The 22,291-nt window shown below is 46.8% G+C and overlaps 2 protein-coding genes across 2 annotated transcripts in view; one reads left to right on the forward strand and one right to left on the reverse strand.

The window, feature by feature from the left end:
• LOC116947418 (endosome/lysosome-associated apoptosis and autophagy regulator family member 2-like) overlaps positions 1–22,291 on the reverse strand; it is a 303,120-nt gene that overhangs the window by 152,910 nt on the left and 127,919 nt on the right. The window lies entirely within an intron of this gene.
• Positions 1–22,291, forward strand: part of LOC116947416 (diphosphoinositol polyphosphate phosphohydrolase 1-like) — a 61,369-nt gene that overhangs the window by 34,292 nt on the left and 4,786 nt on the right. The window contains exons 2-4 of the mRNA XM_032963109.2: positions 6,453–6,563; positions 15,020–15,064; positions 16,032–16,116. Coding sequence (XP_032819000.1) covers positions 6,453–6,563; positions 15,020–15,064; positions 16,032–16,116 — 241 coding nt within the window. The remainder of the gene's footprint in view (positions 1–6,452; positions 6,564–15,019; positions 15,065–16,031; positions 16,117–22,291) is intronic.

Raw genomic sequence — 22,291 nt, forward strand, 5'->3', positions numbered from 1 at the left:
GAGGAACATCCTGGAAAATCCAGGACGGGTAGCAACTCTATCCACAGGCGTTGCCTGCGGCCTCCGTGTGGGTGTGTCCACACACACACGGTCATCTCCGAGCGATCCACCAACTCCGCGGTTGTATTGGGGCTCTGTCTGTGTGATGAGGGGTTCCATGAATCGCCCGTGGGTGATGTGTGATCAGCGGCCACCTGTCTTGACTGCAGAAAACCATGACCGGTAGAAAATAGCCCTGGAAACTTGGCCTGAGTGCCGCGGCTCGTCAGCTAAATGGGTTAACATTAGCCTTGTCTTAAACTGCCGCATTCACGTGGATGCTTTAACCAGCTGTCCGGAGCTTTATTTATAATGCCATAGGCAAGCACATTATTTTTCTGTGACTTTTTATATTAAAAATAATTTTGCTAGCAATTCAGTAGTTTTGTCTTTTGTGAATGCTTAAAATGTTATGGTCGTACTTATTAAGAGTTTAGTACAAGAAGAATGGCGTGCCAGTACAATGCCTTAAAGCAAGTAGGTTGCCGTCTGATTTGCCACTGCTAGAGTGCTATCTCCCCCTTGGTATTGGGTTTCTCCGGGCCCTCGGGTTTCTCTCCACATGCAAATGGTCGCGAGTTATGTTCCTCCTCTGTTACTGCAGGATCCTCCTGCAAGCGTGACATTGAGTGAGGCTTTCCTTGATGAATGGAGCATTATTTACAACTACTTTTTGTAAAAATAAATCGCCGTATGATGAATGAGTACCGTACGTGCACTTAATATCCTGTACCATAAGCGTTGTTTGACCACCCACCTTTTGTAGGTTACATTTGTGGAGGGTTCCAGGAATGTTGTGGAAGGATAGGATGAGCAACTGGAATGTTTGAAACTGAACAGAGCAGGTTGTGATGAGGAGCATGGAGGAGGGTAGGTTGCTTACACCCGAGTGCCATCCAGAGCCCACAAGTAAGATGGTTGTGGTGACGATGAGACCGTAAGATCGGTCGATTTAAGGACACGTTGAATGTGTTTTATAATTGGCAGCCCAAAAGTCAAATGGTGGGAGACGTAAAGAGTGGGGACCTTGGCGGTCAAGTGTCGGCAATGCCGCAGTATGCGGGACCTGACGGGAGGAAGAAAGCGAGGGTGAGGTGCGGCTGCATCGGCGACATTTGCCGTGATGCCGTGCAAACACTGATCATTCTCAAGCTGTGTGAAGCGTTGGGGCTCATGGTGGCTTTGGAGTGCGAATGAGCGTTTATGCAATCAGTGTGCATTCAATTGCAATTACATAATTCGTCTGGACCTTTCCACACTCTCAACATTCACATAAATCCTACTCGGTTATCCACTTGTGTGTAAACATCAATGTATGCTATTCATGAGGTCATGAATGCAGCCAAATGAGTAGCTGTTATCACCGCCAGCGCCACTACTAATACCATTGTTAACGTTGGGCGCTTTATGTTGTAATGGTTACCTCATCACCCCCACCATCATGATTATTTTACAATTTGGCGAGCTGCATTTCCATTCAAGAGTTCATTGTAATCCAATATTGCGATCAGTGTAGCACATCTAGTGGCTGCAGGTGTCGCATGAGATCATTAATTATATATTTACTTAACTTTCGTGACTGCAGGAATTCATATTCTTGGTTCTTTCGGTGAAGTCACGTAAATAGAAAACAAAACAAAATAATAAATTAAAAATTTCGCACAAATAAAAATAATAAATTTAAAATAATAAAAGCAAAAACCCCACAATAATAAAAAAATTTTGTACAAATAAATAAAAAAATAATTCGAGCAAAGAAAACACGACGTGTTGATCGCAATTTATTATGTTTTTTAAAATTTTACTTTTATTTTTTGTTTTCTATTTACGTGGCTTGACCGAAATAACCAAGAATATTAATTATCATGTAAGAATCTACTCTTACATGTACTCTATTCAGTGCATGTGTAGTGAGTCCAACTGAGTCGCAGACGTTATTCTTCAGAGGCAACGCATTTATTCATAACACGTATAGACAAAGGGGTAACTGCCCCTTAACCAGATACAGCCTAGGGTGGTGACCACCCAGCTAACTACACTATACGTGGGAGTCACATGTACGAAGGGTCGGATCCTTGCTCGGGTTCCCGGCCACTTGTTGGTACTGCTTCAGACGTCGGACGTAGAGCTTCCAGTTTGTAGAACGAAGCAACCCCGGTCTCTCTCTGGGACCCACCTTATATACTCCCGGGTCGGGGCCGGCTCCGCCCTCGGCCCCGCCCACTTTCGCGAGCGTTCTCGCTCCCTCTCGATTTCCCTCGAGAGCTCTCCCTGGACACGTGATCACCCCCTCGCCCCCCCCACCTGGGGTCCTCTGTGGACACTCCGAATCACGTGCCTACGGGGTCAACCAGAGTGCCATGGTCCGGGGCAACCCTGTCCATGGGCTGTCACTCTCCCACCCCCCCTTGTGGGAGCCCGCACTACACGCCACGCGTGGTGCCTGTGCTATCCCAGCGCTCGCCAAGCCCTGCTAGGGCTGGTACAGCACCCGCTTACGGAGTGTACGCGATGATGATGCATCGCACGCCGTGCTGTGCTAGAGCCGGCCTCACACAGCAACACACGGCGCTGTCCGCGACGTAAATACATCGCACGCTATGGCCCTCCCAGGCCGGCACCATACAGTGACATCTCCGATGTCACCACACATGTATTGTGAGGGTAGATGCACATTTCAATCGATGAATCGATCCTCTTATCAAATGTCAAGTCACGTTGTTGTTACATCGTGCTTCTTGCACGACCAAAATATTGACAGCAGTCGATTCTGCCCATCATCCTTTCCTGGAGTAAATGAAAACATTGTGTGAGTCAGCAGTGGTCGATCTTTGGAGATTTGGTTCTTGTTAGGGTAATGAGAAATGTCCATCCTCGGCTTCAGCCAGCCAGCGAAAATCAGCATCTCCCCACGCTCACTTGAGTGTGAAACACCCCGGTGTTTAATCCGAAATGAAGCAAAGCTTGAAGGGAAAGGAAATATTATCATGCTATCGGTGCGGCGATTATTCAATGATCATTGCTGTTATAAAGTGCAACTGAAAACATTTCGGTAAATATTTATCTTTGCCACAATCTGATTGCTGGAGGATGTGCTCGCTCCTGCAAAATGTAATTGACCCTGAACTGCTGTTGGTGTGCAGAGTAAAGCGGTGTTTATTATGATGCCAGTTCAACGTGAGCCTCAAGCAACATGTATATGAGACGTTGATTATAAATGTCAGTGTCGGGGATTTATATACGAGTGGAAGTGGCTGGGGGTCCCCCTGGGAGCTAATGCGGTGTGTGTGTGTGAGAGCACGGATCCAACAGCAGTGGGGAAAAAAACATTCAAATCCTGAGCTCTTGTAATTTAAGACAGGTTTGGATTGTCCTATGTAACCATTCCCCTCCCACCCTTATGATTCGATGAATTTTCACAATCCAAAGGATGCTTCTTTGTTAACTTTTTGTCATCTTGCTTGCTGGACGAGTGACAGATGCTTGAGCCATTTTGCGTAAAAAGGGTGTGGTGGCGACAGGACCATAATCTACACTGATAAAGTTCTTTAATAATGACTTCTTCACACACACGACATGCCGGCCGACCCAGCGCCCTGTCACGCACCTACCTACTGCATGGGCAGTTCGTCTCACCCACAATAACAATTGTATCGGCCACTTTTAAGTCAAGACTGTATGTGGCAGCAGTAGTCTTCTTAGGCCACTGCCAGTCGCTCGCATTCCTTGTGAATGGGTGAATCTTGGTGCGTGATAATCCTTGGCCTGTCTGCACATTCACAACACACGTGCAAAAACGGCTCTTTCCCATTTGTTTTGGAGTTGTCCCGCGTGGTGTGTGATGAGTGACGTCTCGCTTCACGCACAGGGAGTTTCGTTAGGAACTGATATTGGTAGAGCTATGCAGCGCATCCACGAAACTGAACGCAGCGATTCAGCCACAGGAAGGATTGTTTTACAAAATGTTACTTCGTGTTGGGATTTTTTCTGGGCGATTTTGTGGCCAATGCTTGACTTACAATCGTAAAGTTGGTGGTATTTTGCACAATCCGTTATTCCTCGGTCAATAAACGAAGTGCTGGTTTGTTGGATATAGACATTGGTTTTCCCCCAAGCCGATATAAGCGTTTCATAAAAATGAGAATTTTCTGCTCTTGAATTGGAGTCGTCAGCAGAGATGAGCGTCGACCCAATGCTGCTTTGAGCACGGAAACGTTCCCACCCAGTTTAAATTTAAACGTCTCATTTAAACCTTGTCTAAGTGCAGGATAAGCTGCCGATTGGCACACATCTCATTCGTGGCAGATATTTTATACCAGTAATGCCCTCGTGTGATGTCAGTCACACCTACGGCCCCTTTACCCTGTGGTTAAAGAACATCTGCCTCTCTCCGCTGCTGGCAGCTTCATGCACGCAAGCCTTTTGCTGTGAAGGACCTTTTAGAGAATATAAACCTTGCGTGACCCTTGCGTAATCACATTGCCCAACAGCTTGTGAGCAGCAGAGATCATATACCTGCCTTTAATGGCCTGAGAGTGGAATAAATGCCTAAGCCAAGACGCGAGCAAGCACAAAAGACAACGATGCTCCATTTAGCCCAATGGAGTGTTAGGGCAAGTGATGTTGGTGAGCGCCTATTGAGGCCTGGTTGGCACAACGACAGAGTGGTGTGGCCGGCAGCACACCCAGACAATGTTGGTGTTTGCACACCACATCCTGTAATAATTTAAGGCCGAGTAAACATAGGGGATGGCTAGTGCAGTGGTGTATGTATGTTGAACTTCTTTCGCATCGTTGTACGTAGCCAACCTTACAAATCCTAGGTGCGCACATGCACGTAGACAAATCTTTTCCTGAATGGTCTGCTAAGACTAGCTCACGTCTTCAGGAATTGTGATGTTCGGTGCCATCCCGGTCTACCTTTTGCCTCCACTGATGACGATAAATCATAGCAGATGCTCAATATAGGCAGACTTAATGCGTGGGGGAACAAAGTATATTGTGACCTACGATTTATAAATGTAAGTCGAACATTTTGAAAGTGAGTAGCATTGCCTGGTTAAGTTGTTGACTCTTGTATATGGGCTCGACTTTATGATGTGGTAATGTTGTATATAAACAACGTTTATACTGGCGTCCAGGTCTTATGTATGGAACCAATATGAAGGATGTGTGTGTGTGCGCCATATGATTGCGTGTGTGTGCATGCGTGCCCCACGTACTCTTAGCTGGGTCAGGGTCAGTCGACCCAGCAGTCAAACTCTAGGCAGCCTTGCTGATAACCTAGGCCCACGCCTACCACACTGCGCACACGTGCAGAGCGCTGCTGCCTTGGGCTGAGCGGGCGGTCGAGGTCATGGTCGTTTTGACATCAAGGTTGCACAAGGAGAATTTGACGTCATTCAAAATGCCCTCTAGCTTTAACGCTCACATTGCTGATCTTGGTTCGCTCCTGGCTCACAGAGTAAATGTAAGATTCCAGTGGTCGACTTCCGTGAACTTTGCGCCTTGTTTTGCTGATGTGAGAAACCTGCAATGAGGCTTGGCAAACGCAGCAAGCGTGATAAATTCAGAAGTGTCACACTGCGCGGCTGGGACATCATCCTGTGATTACGGGCTCATTCCATTACTGTTATTAATGCACAATGCCACTTCCTGCCCCATGTTCTTTAATTTTGTCCATATGCTTGCATGCGATTGCATGCATGCTCATTAAGCAAACTCTTAATAAAGTCACAATTATTTTCTGCTGCTCAAATTAGCATCGAGGCAGTGCTTATCCCCAGTTTAAAGCCCTAAACCAGTGGAGCAAGTTCCACATTGGTATGGCGGTGTTGAGTTTATTCTAGGGCAAGACCAGTTAAGATTTAACTTTCCGCTGATGTGAGCCATAGCCAGAGTTCTCTACTCAAGAGAATGTCACAATGTTATCTGCTCTGGTAGGAGCTTTGTTCTGCTGTACACACAGAAATGCAATGACGATGGAAACCTCTTTGCTCGCCATGGATTCACATCGCTCTTTAGCGTGCAAAGGTGTGTGAGCATAGGCATCTCTACACACGTTGACGTGAACACGTCTGTCAGTGTTCGTCTCTCCTGGGGAGCGGTGGCGCAGCGGATAGTGCTCTGCGCTACAAACCACGTGACCAGAGTTCGAGGCCCGCTTATGGCCAATGATGGCGATTATTTGAATCGGTCCTGGACCTCCCTTGGGTCGACTCAGCCTCAAATGAGTACCTTGTGCGATGTGTAAATATCGATACTGGGGAATCAAAGGTGGTCGGCGTGGTGCTGGCCACCCACCCCTTTGTGTACCCTTTCGGCCTCCATAGGTACACTACTTGCTAACAGCACTTGCCGCAACAGTCTGTTAAAGCTATGAGGGATCTTTGTATCTTTGTCTCTCCCACCAGGTTCTGCTCGTGAGCACGAAGCGGTTTCCGGATCGGTGGATCGTGCCGGGTGGGGGGCTGGAGCCAGAGGAGGAGCCGGGCAGTGCGGCCGTGCGAGAAGTTCTCGAAGAGGTGAATGGCGAGTGCCTTGACCTGCTTGCTGTGTTGTTGTTGTTGCATTCTGCTCGCGGTACGTCTGGGACGCCACTTAGTGTTTTCTTTGCAAGCCAAATGGATGGTTCTGTGCTCCTGCTGTAGAGCTCTCCTTGCGATTGTAATATCCCACTTGCCATTGACAACCATCGACTTATACACGTTAATTTAATTATTTGTTTTTCTTGTGGGCCTGGTGCTCCAACTGTGTGAAAGTCGCACATGAAAGCATTGGCAAAATAAATACCTTTGACGATGTTTGTCCACCTTGTCATCAGGAGGAGCAAGGGACTTTAGTTGATATTCTCCCTGCCTCTGAAATGTTATTTCAAGTCGCATCAGAATATTTTATTTCAAATTTTAAAGTGTATTTGTTAGATTTATCCAATTTTAGGCTGTATTGATTGGCCAAATGCTTTTTTGAGTATTAAATTGTAAAGCAACATGAGACGCTGCTCAGCGGGAAGAATACGGTACGGAGGCAAATTGTGTCGTATTATAACTTAATCTTTATCACCAGCCATAGTCTATCCACTGCTGGATGTACGGTATCCCAGTACCTTCACAGTTCATCACGGTTATGTGATGGTAAATCCCTCAGCTCTGTACATGATGTACGCTACGCTCCGTGTGTGCTACTTGAAAAATCTAGTTGTTTTTAATGTTTGGCTTTTGTCTCGAGTGTCACACACTCAGTGTAGACTCATCCTCAGTGCTAAAACGTGCACATTAGGAACGTGTGTTTTTCTATTTCTCCACCAATTATCACCAAAATGTGACGTTGGATTTAGGGCAAGAGGCAAAGAAAAATACACTTTCTGTGCCTATGATCAGTAGAATATCACAGTGTCTCCGTTACATCGTTACCCTGGTGACACTGACATAATAAAGGCACCAGTGTCACTTGCTCCAATGAGCTTTGGGTGGTACGCGTCTCTAAATAGGGTCGGAGCCAGTGGTGGGAATTCCATATCCATATGGGGCTAGATTAGTTAATAGAACTACCACCGTTGACTCCTGCCCACTTATTGTCTACCAAGTTCTGATTATGTTCACTGACCCAGATTAATATTTCAATTGGTAGCTTCATCTAAAAGTAAAGGTGCAGTCCAGCCTCCACTGAAGGGAGCTCTGGAGAACCTCTCCAGATGGCGTCTGGCCTACTCTTGCTGGCCAGACGTCTGGGAAAGTTGGGAAGTCCCCCCATACTTTATCCATCTACTTGTGACCTGCCCACCAACTGACTAATGCGTCCATTTATGCTCCTGAGTGGAAAGAGGAGTGGAGATTTAATAAACTTGCCCCATTGACTCTGCATCTATGAAGTATATGATGATGGTGGTGGTGGGGTCAAGTTGTCCTTGGCTGGAATTTGAGCTCACGATTAGAATTTGTGAAATTTGGCCAGCTCAGCTAAAGTATATGCCAGACGATGGCATCTCTGGTTGTATACACTGTATATTAATTGGGTAGAGTAGTCCCTTTTGCCGTGTGTGTGCTTTGCTTGATTGGATGTGAAAGCTGTGTTAGATGAGCACGCATAAGCAAAGCACCGAGTGCATGTTGTGTACATGTGGCCGACACGTGCAGTGGTATCTTGTCACTGGTGACGAGGATCGCTGCTTGTAAACAAGCGGTTGCTTCGCCCTGTAAGGGAGCTGTGTACTGTGCGGGCAGCATTTAAACTTGGTGTCAGTCTTGCGTCCTGTCAATTATTCCCCCGAGACTAATTAAAGGTGTCTTATTTTGGCTCTCTGATCCCAGGGCATGTTCTCAGAATCCTAAAAAGCCTAAGTAGAACCAGTATGTGGGGTAAGCGTAGGGGTGTGGGGTTTTTGCGCATGGATCAGCTGTAATTCTCTTACATATCTCAGGAAGACGCCTTTAAATTGAGGTCATTACGGTTATGGTAATTGTAGTGAAGCCAGCTGAGATGCCCCGCTGTCAGCCTCTTGGACGCACTCCACAGCAATGCCTAGAGACTGTAGAGAAGGGAGACACGTGGGAAAGGAGATTAAAGGAATTGTAAAGTCCATGATCCACTTGTATTTCAGTTCAATTCCACGTTGTTCATCTATCCGGAGACGCCCATTAATGTTCAATATTTTATTTGATGTCTTTGATAGGGAAAGTCATTAATATTTTGCTGTTTATTTGCATTGTTCACATTTGGGATTCTGACTTTTTACAGAAACAAATGGTACTGCAGGGTCTTTACTATCAAGCTTACAGTGAATATATTACTGGTTCAGCTGGATTTTAAATATTGACTGTGCCGAGTTTGCTTACAAGTTTGTAAACGGTGGAGAGTATACGGTGTACGTCCTGCTAGGCTACACTGGGTTCTGGGGTCAACAGTTGCGTCAAAATACCCGTACTGTGCCCAGTCATCATCATCATCCATTTGTTTGTCTTTATTTAACCAATGCCGCGGAATGTCAAATGTTCACCTCTGACTCAGGGGCCACCCATAGGGAGGGGTACTACCCCAACGCCCATTTTTACGTTTTATATTTTGGTGGGAAGGTTCTGTTGAGATATTTATTTCCGCCATATCAACGTTGAATTTCCACCACTGGCTTGGGACTGACAAGACACTTTGACGTGACTTTTGAAACTATCCACGAGTCGTTGGAACAATGCTTAATTGGAAACGTGATGTACCATAATGCAATTCGTACAGTATCAGTATCGGATCTGAAATGAAGACGCCATTAAGAATGCGAGAGTGGTCGCCCTCTCTTGGACAAGTTGAGAGTGAGTTGTCGAGTCAGCCAGGACGTGTCGCAAGAAGAGAGAAAAACCGCATCGGAATACCGGTGATGGAACATGAAAGCGCCAGGGCAAAGATGGACATGCAGGCCTGGAGGTGGTGGCAGGCGGTGAGCCAAGACGTGAAGGACTGCAGTGGATATGGCCCAGCATGAGAATGAGTGGAGAAAGAGGAACGGCAGACCCCACGTGAGTGGGAAATCTGCCAGGAAGAAGACATTATCCAATGAAAAGCATAGATATTCTGGCATTCTAATTAACATTAATGTAAATAGTAAAATATAATTTTGACCAGGCATCCCCAGGTACGATTTTGTTTCTTACAAGGGACGTCATTGTGCATTGAATCTGGAGACTTTGTGAGTGGCAGCTCCGGTGGCCACCCGCCACTTATTGAACGGGTACAGGTTGGGACACGCAGACACTCGGCCTCTATATGTTACGAGAACCCCATTTGAGAAGTCGCACTAGATCTGAGAAATCAAACTGCAGCCGATGCACGGCAGTGTCTAATGGCGCCTGACCATCGCTGTGGCGACACCTGCACACGCCATCGGTTGCGCGAGGCGAAGCGAGTAACCAAGGACTCATCCCGGAGCCCGGCGCCAGTTCAGCCCGTCCAGCCGTGTCCTCTGCGAGTCCAAGCGTTCGTTTATATTGAAAAGCGCTTAATGTTTTTCAGGAGAACAGGACATGGCATGCGTCAGAACGTACAGTGCTGTTTCTAATTGAACAGAGCCCGTTTGCATGCGGTGTTGCTCATATCTTATAAGCGATCCAAATAGGAAAGTATTCTAAATAAACGCCGTGTACCATGTGAGTGAATGGCAATCAAAGATGGCATTCCACGTACAATAACAGTCCTTATACTTTAGCTAAATGTAATCAGGCTCTCTCCCCATGGGATGTGTTGTCCTTACGGTGCCGCTTATTCAAATAACAAATAATTGTAAATATTGCGAGGGCAAATTACACATTTGTGTCATTCCAACAAATGTATTCTCGTTTATAAATAACGTGAATAGTTTTAGTAAGGAATAAGCAACTCGTGACAGATACCATCCAAATTAGAGGTATAATACTTGTTTATTCACACTTATGTATGTTGAACTTATTTCGCATCAATTCAACAATACAAGATAAAAAATGTATTGAGAGAAAGTTGTGAGGCTAGCGATGCAATGCTGTTGGGAAGGGGGGGGGAGGTTAGTACAGTATTATACAATCAAGTGCTAATGTCATTGGGTGTAGCCCCATGTAGTTGACGTTTCTGTAAATAAGTAATATCTAAAAACATTTTTTTTAAACACGCTTTAATGAAATGTACCGTACTAGTAATGGCAGAACTCGACGACTTCCGGAAGTGGCCCCGAAGCTTGCCATAGCGTAAGGTACCGTGGTGATTTACAGCCCAACGTTAGTTGAGCGTGGACAATTAGACCCAAGCCGAAATATAACAAAAAAAAAAAGATTGTTTAAAAATATATATTTTTTAATGATAGAATATAGTATTGTCATCAGTGACATAAGTATACCCAGTTTGCAGTCGTTACCATATTGGGAAGTGGGTTAACATTGAGTTACAGGATTTGAGGATACGACAACAACAGACAGCGTGAGTTAATAGAAAGCGTGTTAAATAGCACAGAGCGCAGGGCACGGTGCTGGTAGTGGCTACTCGAGAGCTACAATTGATACAAATAAACACTTAAAATTTTAATTAGAATACGTTGTTATCTAATCTCATGTATCGCCAATCCTTGTTTTGCTCTAGGAAGTACACAAGTTAGTCGCATTATTCGGACTCATGAACAGCAAATGGGGCTTGGGCAGGGCGCGTCCTGGCTTGAAGGGCAATGGACAACGATCAAGAATGGTGACGGAGACGGATCGCGTCCCCCGCGAGGACGTCTACTGAGGAGACGGAGCGGTGAAATCTATTTGTGTGCCGGTGCTCGGCGGATCGTTACATCACAGGACCATGAGATGACTGTGGCTTGGAGGCATTCATGTCTCCAGCAGAGGATAGACTATTGCTACTGCTGATGACGATGAAGAGGTTGAGTTGCTTATAATCTGACTTCCTAATGGGAGACTGGTGATGAGAATCCATGTGTAAGAGGGCACGCCTTTCTCTTGGTCATGTGTAAGAGTGCACGCCTTTCCCTTGGTCATGTGTAAGAGTGCACGCCTTTCTCTTGGTCATGTGTAAGAGTGCACGCCTTTCCCTTGGTCATGTGTAAGAGTGCACACCTTTCTCTTGGTCATGTGTAAGAGTGCACGCCTTTCCCTTGGTCACGTGTAAGAGTGCACGCCTTTCCCTTGGTCATGTGTAAGAGTGCACACCTTTATCTTGGTCATGTGTAAGCGTGCACGCCTTTATCTTGGTCATGTGTAAGAGTGCACGCCTTTCCCTTGGTCATGTGTAAGAGTGCACGCCTTTCTCTTGGTCATGTGTAAGAGTGCACGCCTTTCCCTTGGTCATGTGTAAGAGTGCACGCCTTTCTCTTGGTCATGTGTAAGATTGCACGCCTTTCCCTTGGTCATGTGTAAGAGTGCACACCTTTCTCTTGGTCATGTGTAAGAGTGCACGCCTTTCCCTTGGTCACGTGTAAGAGTGCACGCCTTTCCCTTGGTCATGTGTAAGAGTGCACACCTTTATCTTGGTCATGTGTAAGAGTGCACACCTTTCCCTTGGTCATGTGTAAGAGTGCACACCTTTCTCTTGGTCATGTGTAAGAGTGCACGCCTTTCCCTTGGTCATGTGTAAGCGTGCACGCCTTTATCTTGGTCATGTGTAAGAGTGCACGCCTTTCCCTTGGTCATGTGTAAGAGTGCACGCCTTTATCTTGGTCATGTGTAAGAGTGCACACCTTTCCCTTGGTCATGTGTAAGAGTGCACGTCTTTCCCTTGGTCATGTGTAAGAGTGCACGCCTTTCCCTTGGTCATGTGTAAGAGTGCACGTCTTTCCCTTGGTCATGTGTAAGAGTACACGCCTTTCTCTTGGTCATGTGTAAGAGTGCACACCTTTCCCTTGGTCATGTGTAAGAGTGCACGCCTTTCTCTTGGTCACGTGTAAGAGTGCACGCCTTTCCCTTGGTCATGTTTTAGAGTGCACGCCTTTCCCTTGGTCATGTGTAAGAGTGCACGCCTTTTTCTTGGTCATGTGTAAGAGTGCACGCCTTTCCCTTGGTCATGTGTAAGAGTGCACGCCTTTCCCTTGGTCATGTGTAAGAGTGCACGCCTTTCCCTTGGTCATGTGTAAGAGTGCACGCCTTTATCTTGGTCATGTGTAAGAGTGCACGTCTTTCCCTTGGTCATGTGTAAGAGTGCACGCCTTTCTCTTGGTCATGTGTAAGAGTGCACGCCTTTCCCTTGGTCATGTGTAAGAGTGCACGCCTTTATCTTGGTCATGTGTAAGAGTGCACGCCTTTATCTTGGTCATGTGTAAGAGTGCACGCCTTTATCTTGGTCATGTGTAAGAGTGCACGCATTTCTCTTGGTCATGTGTAAGAGTGGACGCCTTTCCCGTTGCATCTGCGCAGCGCGTGCACTTGTGCTCTTGCGAAACAGCAGGCCGGAGCGCGCAGATTCGACCTTCAGCATCGTGGACCTTGCCACGGAGAGCGTCTTCTCAAACGTCGACGTTGTGTTAGCGACGCAGGAAGCAGTAAACGTTATCGCTGCTGTACGCTGCACGACTATATATAGAGCCCCTTGCGAACTGCCCACCCTGCAGGCAAAGCACGTGTGATGTTTTTGGAAATCTTTTGAAAGCTGCACATTGGGTATTGGGCAATGTTCATTGTGTTGAACTGTACATTGACAGCGTTCCCAAAGTCGTAACCGTAAGAGCGATACAGCGCCGGAGATTTCCGCGACTTTATTTAGGGCTCTGACCATGCGTCGTTCTGCACGCCGATCTAATCGAGGGAGAACGTGAGCGGCTCTGTTCAGTTCTTGAAAAAAGGCCCAGTGCTCGGACCGAAACGTCAAAAGGACGTGCCAGGGAAGCCCACGAGCAGTTCAGATATCACTCGCCACTGTTCTTAGCCATGGCCAGGAAATCGAACTCGGGTGGCCGAGTACATACATCACGGTTGACATTGAATCTTACATGAACAGAGAGAAAGGGACCTCACTGTACACTTTCCTAGTTGGAGAACATTGTATTGCTTTTTCTTCAGGCAGGAGTACACTTGCCCATATTTTTTCTGTAGTGTGTATGTGTACGTTTGTGAGCACGTGTGCGTCACGTTATGTACGATACAACATTTATAGTCCGCACTATTACAACACGATTTATACAATGGAGCCAGAGCTTTATTTGTTCAGAGATATTCGCACATGGCGTGAGCTGGTGGGGGGGGGGGGCACAGGATGTTTAATGAGATTTTGTGCGTGTTTGCTGAGCGGGGCAGTGCCCAGCCGTGTGTGTCACTGCAGTTGAGGCTTAACCACACGCACGGGTTCCAGTCTTCCTGTCGCCTGGCCCTATGCAGCCCATGATAATGAATTGCTGGAACAAATATTAAGTTCAGGTGCACGCAGAGTATGCTCGGAATTCCATCCCAGGAGATGGGGTTAGTGACATGGTAGTTCAAAACACAATGGGGTGGGCGAGTATTGCAGATGTCATTTGGTGGTCGTGATGGGTGGTTTAAACGCTACCCCAGCAACCACAGCTTTCTTTCCTAGTCAAATTTCGCTCAGTGGGAGAACCTTCATCTACTGGCCAGTGGTTGATGCTAACAACGGGGTGATAGCCAAGAGCGGGAACGTGCTAGAGGGGACGTCTAGCATGTCTAGGACCTAGATCGATCGTTTCTTCATAATGCCCGGAGGCATGGTGATACTGATGGATGAAGACCTCATCCAGTGGATAGATCGTGGATACTGTACAAATGATATGCTTATGTGGGAAAATTGAGTTAAAAAACTGTGACTGAAACAAAAAACAGATCTATTAAAAACAAGACTGTAAGCATGTGAAAAAACAGAATCTATTCGTAGATCAAATTGTGACCCTAAATTATAATAATTCATCAAATATCTTGGCTGTTACATGCCCTTTTGGACAGCCTGGAACACGAAGCGTAGTTATGTAGCAACAGCCACCTTACGGTTGGGTTTCATCAGCTTGTATAAGGCAATGAGTGCCACGGAGCCATCCTCAGGGTATGGAAAATTGGGGCAACTGCCCTTGGCCCCTCGCTTTGGGGGGCCCCGCGCTTTGACGTCACAGCGTCACATGTAATACTCCCGGTTTAGTTTGAAGGTGGTGGTGGGGGTGCCCACATTGGGGTTTGTTCCGTGCCCTGCACGCTGCTATAGATGGGCCTGGAGTGACATTTGGCTGTGTTCCAGTTGCCATTCTATACCACCTGATATAGCCAGACAGCCCCAAGGCGTCATGAACAGCTGATTTAGTGGCCGTGTAGTAAGCCAATAATCTTACTTAAGTAATCAAGTTTAATAAAATGTCAATGTTTAATTCTGCTTTCCTGGAGTGCTGGCCATGACCACCGCACAGAATGTCCCGCTTAAAACGTCGTCTTTGCATTTTAAGTTGTAATCGTCACTTTGAAAGCGTGTCACCTCGTAAAGAATACACGGGAACCAGTGTTAATCGTTGTTCATCATGCTTTTCTGTCATTTTCAGGCTGGTGTAAGAGGAACTCTGGGAAGGTTGCTGGGGATATTTGAGGTATGCAGCCCATGTTTATATCCTAATATGGCCAAGTCGTGTCATGATTCAACAATGTCCTCACCATGTGCACCTTGAGGCATTGTCTCTCATGGGCCATGCAGTGAAGTCTCTGTTGTAAAGCTCACGCTTCATGCATTGAATAATGTGTGGCGTAAGAATCTATCATTTTAAATTCTATAAATAGATGATTTTCAATTTGTGTTTGTACTCAGTGGTTTTACTAGACACCTGTAGACATTAGAGGAGCCACATTCATCCGTGGTGTTAGACATCAGAAATGTCAAAGCTGTATTCTTTAAATCGGATTGCAACCCTGAACCGTGACAATGGAATTGCTGGGAAGGATGAATCGCTTACACAAGCCTGCATTGTTCAGAGAGTCAAAACAATAAAGGCAAAGGTCTCCCTGCTCAAACAATGCGAGAGTGGCAGAGCTAATTTGTGATGGTGGCCTTTAACCAGTGGTGAAAATTCCACATGCCTATGGTAGGGGACGTGATCTCCATGAGACAATCATAGTTGATGTCCTATAAAGTGCAAACTCGGTTTAATGACTATGGAGAGACGATTGGCTGAGTGAACACCCCCACCCTCGGCGTAAATTACTTGCGAGGTTCTCGTCATGAGTGGAGCAATCTATGTGCAGTCCCACCCTGGTACTTAGGCCGTACAACATTTGATGCAAGTCCTTGCCCTACGGGTAGAGCGTGTCCCCCGGCGTAGGAATGTTTCACTTCTACCCCTGGCTCTGGGGGTAGTAGGGAGTGGGGGGGGTTGACCAATGGAGATGAGTGCTCCCAAAGCTCGTCTGAAGTGACGGTGAGTCATTGGCTCTTGAGACTCGCAAACTGGTTTTGGCAAAAGTCTTAACAAAAAAAAAACAATTCTCCAGAGGTTAGGCGTGCGGCAGTGGTCGTGACACGGTCGTGTTCTCTATGCTTCGCCAACGCGCTCCTCCCCGCAGAACGTGGACAGCAGGCATCGGACCTACGTATTCGTGCTCACCGTCACGGAGGTGCTGGATCAGTGGGAGGACTCGGAAAACCTTGGTGAGCAACGACCCCCCCCCCCCTCCACGGCGTGCCGCCGAGTCGTCTCCCAGCGCTTCAGCCCATGCCGGATCGCGGGCGTTGCACCAGCCGATTGTTCCGCCGCAGGCTCCGAGCCGCTCACTCGAAGGCTGTGTGGGTGCAGTGCTCCTTGACCCTTAGGCTGAGGTTGACCCTCAACCCAAATAAACCCACGAAATGTCGTGAGAATTTTATTTTATTATGTTTTATTTTTATTATTTTATTTCCATTCTACGTGACTTTACCGAAAGAACCAAGAAGATGAAACCCTTAAGACATTCGGAGGGTTAAACCCTTGACAGGCCGAGGCTTTACCCTTAACTCAGATTAAACTTTGAACTTCGGGAGTGATGAACCTTCAGGGCGGCTTAACCATTAAGTGTAACAATGCATATAAACTCCTAAACGGGTTAAGTTCATGTGCATTTTGGGTGGGTCATAGGAGCCAGAATGCAAGCCTTAAATGTCCACATGCACCCTGTCTGCATACCCAGTTACTGCCATGCTGGGTTATAGGCTCTGGTACGCCATTTGTTGTTCTGGTTGAGGGCGGGATCGATGGAACGTCGTGGCGAGTGTCCGTGTGCCGCCGTAGACGCCTCAAAGGTGCCGTTCTGCAGGATGCGGCCAGTTGATGGAGTTGAGCTGCATGAAGCTCTTGCTTTGCCAGGTCTTCCAAACCCTCGCTTGGTTTGATATAAGATTCACTGATTGCTATGTTTTCTACTTGGCCAGTGTTGTTCAGTCGCGAGGGCTGACTGCCAGGGCAGTCGTGTACTCTTTAAGGTTCACGCTGACCGGTGTAACGCACTTTTCTACTGAATAAGGCCCCTTGGGATGCATGTGGCTACGGGGAGTGATCAAGGGCTGTGTTTTTATTTGTTGAGCAGTTGGACTTGCAATTTAATGGTTACAAATCTTGGTTTAGGTTTTACTCAGCCCATTACCCCTATGGGGTCAACATAATGATAACTACATTGTAAAAAGTCAGGGGTGCTTTTCCTATGTAAAATATTTACCCCTGCCATAGCATTTTGGAACATCTAGCACTGACTCATGACTACCAATAGCAATGAACACATTTGAACAGGGATGCACTTTGACTTACTTCTCTGCGTAACCTAATAAGGTTCCTTCACATACATATTGGTATTATGGTGTTAAATCAACACAGCCGTTTATGTTACATCTGCCAAACATAGTTCGACAGTTGTTTTCCCAAGGTACAAATTTGTATTATGTTTTAGTGCATGCGGTACTTTAGATTTTCCCCATGCTTGTGGGGCAGTAATTTCTTGTTTGTTGGAATTTATTTGCCAGTCGTTGCGTCCGTCCTATCCCTGCAAGAGCACATTAAATCGTTGAGTATCCGTAATGGAACACGTCAACCGTAATGGCCATCAGGAGGGCTGGAAACGATCGTGTCTTCGCAAGCGTGCGTTAATTACGATTATTGACAGCCATGGACCAGCACCTTGGTCGTCTCCTATACCTCTGGGTGCATCTCTAGCTAATGCTCATCTTCCCCTGCATTAACAGGCACTTACACGGCGGCTTAAACAAACTTGCCATGCTCTCACACACACGTGGGAGGATACCACACACGTGGGTTCACTTGGCCCACTTGCTGCACTGCCATCTCTTGGCCACCGCAGCTCAGCGAGTTTGGCAGTTTCACTAATCCATATGCGATCCACCAACCCTTGCATCCGAAGCGTGTGCCACCACGCCGAGCTGTTGGTACAGCCCTCAGCCTGTGCTGTAATGGGTCCTCTGAATATCTGGCTTGAGCGCTGTGGCACACTTGAGCGTACTGGATAATTTGAGCTTGAGTTTTGCCGTGTAGCATAGGGACCAGGTTGTATGTGGAAGTGACATAATCGCATAATCCAAATAGTTGGCCGTTTCCATCACGCCGGGGCTTGGGGCGGGCAGTGGACCGCTCGGCACGCGCGGCGTGAGGGCCCACTTGGCTCGGTGCGTTCGTTACGTGTGCAACAATTCGTTGATTAAAATGCATTTGATTATCCCCCTCCTCCCTGCCACCCCGCATTGAGTTCATGAAATTCCACAATCCGGGGGTGTGATTTCAATTGGTGAATATATTCCGTTTTTGTTTTTAACGTCGATATAGTTTCTCATTTGTATATCTTGTTCGCTCCATTAGCTAAAAAAGTTACATGAGCAAATCACCTGCATGTGTTCTCACGCTTGGTTCTACACATGAGCATAATAATCAATTTCCTTACAACAACTGCTGATGCTGAGACCCTCGCCCAACAACTCTCTCCTCTACAGCCTCCCCAAATTCCTCCTTTCCAAGCTCCAGATGCCGCTGCCAGACTTCACACCTGTAAACGAGACCATCTCACCGTCATACTCTAGTCCCCCCTCCACTGGCTCCCAATCCAGATAAAATGTTAAGATGGTACTCACCGTATTCGAGAACATCCGTGGACTCGCCCCTGTCAGCCTCTCCCCCCTCATCTCACTATTCTACTGCAGCAACTATGGCCTTCTGTCAAAGCCGACAGGGAACCTTTGCTCGGTCGGAGGTCATTCATTCTCCTCTGCTGCCCTCATAGTCTGGAACAACCTTCCTTTGGCCATCCATACTGTTTATTCCCTGCCCCTTTCGAGGTTTCGTCTTTTAAGTGCACACCCACAATGTCGGGTACAATTTGGATGTATACAGCGTCCAAATGAGACAGCATCTCAAGATGCTGTCCTGGAATGATGGGCGTGTTTATTTTATGGAGGGAAGCTATCACACTTTACCAGAGGAAATAGTGAAGGTCTTTGAGGTTATTTTAAAACTAAACATTTTTATTTAACCAGGTAAGGCCCACTGAGTTATATAGCTATAGTTCATAAGCGACCTGGTTGCCATAATTGATAGCGCAACGAAGTGGTTTAGCATGTATACATTTATAGCAGTAAAATACTTTAAACGCATGTTAAATGTGGAGCTAGAATACCGAGGACCCGGAGAAAAATGCACGCGACCACGGGGAGAGACACGCAAACTCCAAATGTATAAACGTCAGGGCCAGGATCGAATGCAGGACCTCCTTTATACCAGGCGAGGTAGTTAACATCTTGCCACTGGCGCTTGAACAAGGGCAGGGAGTGGACAGGTAAAAGCTATTTGTGTTGTGGGTTTGAGTCTTCCCTTAATTTAATTCGTCGCGTGCTTTGCAAATGTTTCTCTGGGCCTATCGGAGCGTTGGGGGAAGTCGCCCACTTGGTAGTTGTGGTAAATTTGGCCACGTCTCAAGTTGCCTTTGATAGGAGCCGGTGCACGGCAGCTGTCAGAGTGCCTGTGCCGAGCGTGTCACTGAGCCTAGTGTGTCACTGACGCATCACCGCTCAAGTAGGCATGCTGCTCCTGCTGCTGTCATTGTGATATTTGCGTGTGTGTGATTTACGATATTCTTATTTAAGTGCTGATGTTACCTCCTGTTTTGTACCCTGAATCACCCGTCTAATCACAGCTATGTTTACTATATTTGAGACAGTTGGGTATTCCATGAAGGCTGATGGAGTACTGAGCCATCACTGCTACTGCAATCCATGCGATTATATCTGTGCCAGGAATTTTATTTTTCAGTTTTTTTCCTTAAATAGGTGAAGCGATGCACCGAGGACTAAATTAGTAAATATTTGGTATATTGAATCATTAATTTGTCTGCACAGCTGAAGGTAGTGCCCTCTCGAGGTTTTGTGAGCCTGGCCCTTGAAGTATATTGGTGTCGTGCCTTTGATGTAGGTTATTTATTAGGAAGATGCTTCGCATCACTTTGCCAAAAGCACATTAAAGAAATGTAACCAGTCTAATGTAAGGATTAGTTTAAAGTCTTCTCTTTATGCGCTAATGGCTTAAACTATTGATTCCAAGTAATGGCGTTGGTCAAGTTAATTGCCTCTGATCAATTGTTTAATATCTGGTTCTTGAAACTTGGTAACTGCCTTTATGGTTAAAAATCAAAGTGACTCATTCCTTGAGCAAGCAGAGCCATGGTTATCTCCCCCGGTAATGCTGGGCTCGTGGTGTAAATTCCACATTCCTTTGGTGGGGGCCAGTCTATCTACAGGGCAACTATAATTGACTTCCCACAAAGTGGTACTGATTTATTTTTTTTGTATCTGGAAAGAAGATGATGGGCTTGGTGGGGGGTGGGAGGGAGTTCTTCATCCAGCAGTGGATAGATCACGGCTGATTCTCCCTGATGGCTTTATGTAGAGTACAGTGTGGAGGTCTTTTCAGCGATCGAGAAAGGTGAACGACTCTGAGCCACGTTTCTTTTGCCGACCTTGCCTGGCAAGTCGAGCAGTGTTCTCCAGAAAATAATGGCACCTCTAATTAGAATTCCTTCAATTACGCAGGTGTGCGTGCAGCTGCATTAAACAGGGCAATGCGAGCTTGTGTGTGTGTGTTTTTACTTTCGCTGTACTGCATGCTGCAAGGGGGAGCATGGTACACCACATACAGTGGGGGTTTATATAGCTTCCAAATGTAGCTGCATTTTAAGATTACGCAGATTCCTGTCCAGCTCGGCGCTCTTGAGGGCGTTCGCCCACGCCGAGCTACCCAACCTCTTGAGGCCAATCCTTTTATCTTCTGGTACAAAGTTGAGCATCAAAGTTGCTCTTCAACCCGCGTGCAAATGCATTTCCTTGGCTAGTTGTCCCGGACAAGCACCGCGAGAAGCCCGCTCGAATCTGTACGCTCGTGGGGCGCCGGGGCGCTCGGCAGTGACTGCTGCCGGATCTGTGCGGTGCCTCACGGCGGGGCAGTTTGGGTTACAAACCCCGACGCGTCTTGGCCGTGTCGTCTGTCCGCCCAGCGCTATCGCGCATCGCTCGCGCCGCGTGCCACCCTCTGCTCCTGCTCTTCCCGGTTGCAGCGATACCGGGTGCCAGAGCAAACGGAGTCACGGGTCACCGGGTTTACGCGAAGCGGGAGGAGGAACAAATCTTCGAAGGAAAATGCGTTTGCGTAAATCTCAACGCACGACACCACTATTGGCCATTGAAGAGAAACAAAGTTGTTTCTCTTATAAATACGCGATGTGTGATGGACACGGCTGTAAAAATAACACGTCAATCAAAACTTAGGACGGCACCAGTAGTGGCTGTTAAAGTTAAACAAGTCTTTCTTCAACAGCCACTCATTTTGTTGTAGCAGTTGTGGCTGTGATGTATGCATTACTTTTACAATCGTATCCGTCACGTGGAGTGTATTTAACCCTAATTAACTGCAGGGTGTCCATAAACGTATCGTCCATTATAAAGAAGTCTAGACAGTAGTTTTGAATTGTGGAAAAGAGTGGACGACAAAACACTGGCAAACATGAATTGTCTTAAGCAGCACATACAGACGCATCAGCGAGAGAGAACTCACATGGAGATATTGGAAAACAGCTGGGACTCTCAAATCCCACACGCGTGGATAGGGAACCCAGTCACTCGGACTCTTGCATTCCCACCGTGTGGAGCATTGGGTCGTTTATCCTTCGGAGATCGGCGTAGATGAGTCCTGCTTGGTGGGAAGTCTCTTGTTGGATTACCCCATGGGAGAGATTTGCCCCTGCTACCCACAATGCACTTTTGAGCAGGGGGACAATTTGACTTTGAATAGATACAAAATGATAGGTGTTAACATTAAATCCAATCGGTTGTGCTGCTGTTAATATAGGACATTAGTTACTAGCTGAATGGTCAAATAATAAAATAACGCGTTGAACCATTAATGCCACGATTGTCAATTTATTTTGTCCCAATGCCCACTGCATTTGAGGTTAATTTTCACAAAAATGAGCTCTGCACGAGCCATTGGCGCCCCCTAGGGGCTAATGACTGAGTTGCAGTTTCACGGATGATTGACAGCCTGTTTGGATTGCTGGACTTTGTTTAATTAATAAAGATGCGACAATCTTAGCCGAAACAGCGCTGTGGCTCTGGAAGCGTCCACCCACAGTGGTGGCCGCGCGACTCGGCAGCCAGGGCCCTGAGCCGGGACGGCGCCTGGCCAAGAGCCCAGATTGAAATTAATTTGGCTCTGTGATTGAATCCGCTTCTCAGGTGCAGTGCGTTGATGGTCTCAGTCCTGTCACAAATGTCTGCAACTCTCCCCCCCATTGTAATAAACTCA

The sequence above is a fragment of the Petromyzon marinus genome, chromosome 30 (assembly GCF_048934315.1).
Source record: "Petromyzon marinus isolate PM22_M1 ecotype Great Lakes invasive population chromosome 30, UKy_Petmar_22M1.pri1.0, whole genome shotgun sequence".
NCBI classification, from domain to species: domain Eukaryota; kingdom Metazoa; phylum Chordata; class Hyperoartia; order Petromyzontiformes; family Petromyzontidae; genus Petromyzon; species Petromyzon marinus.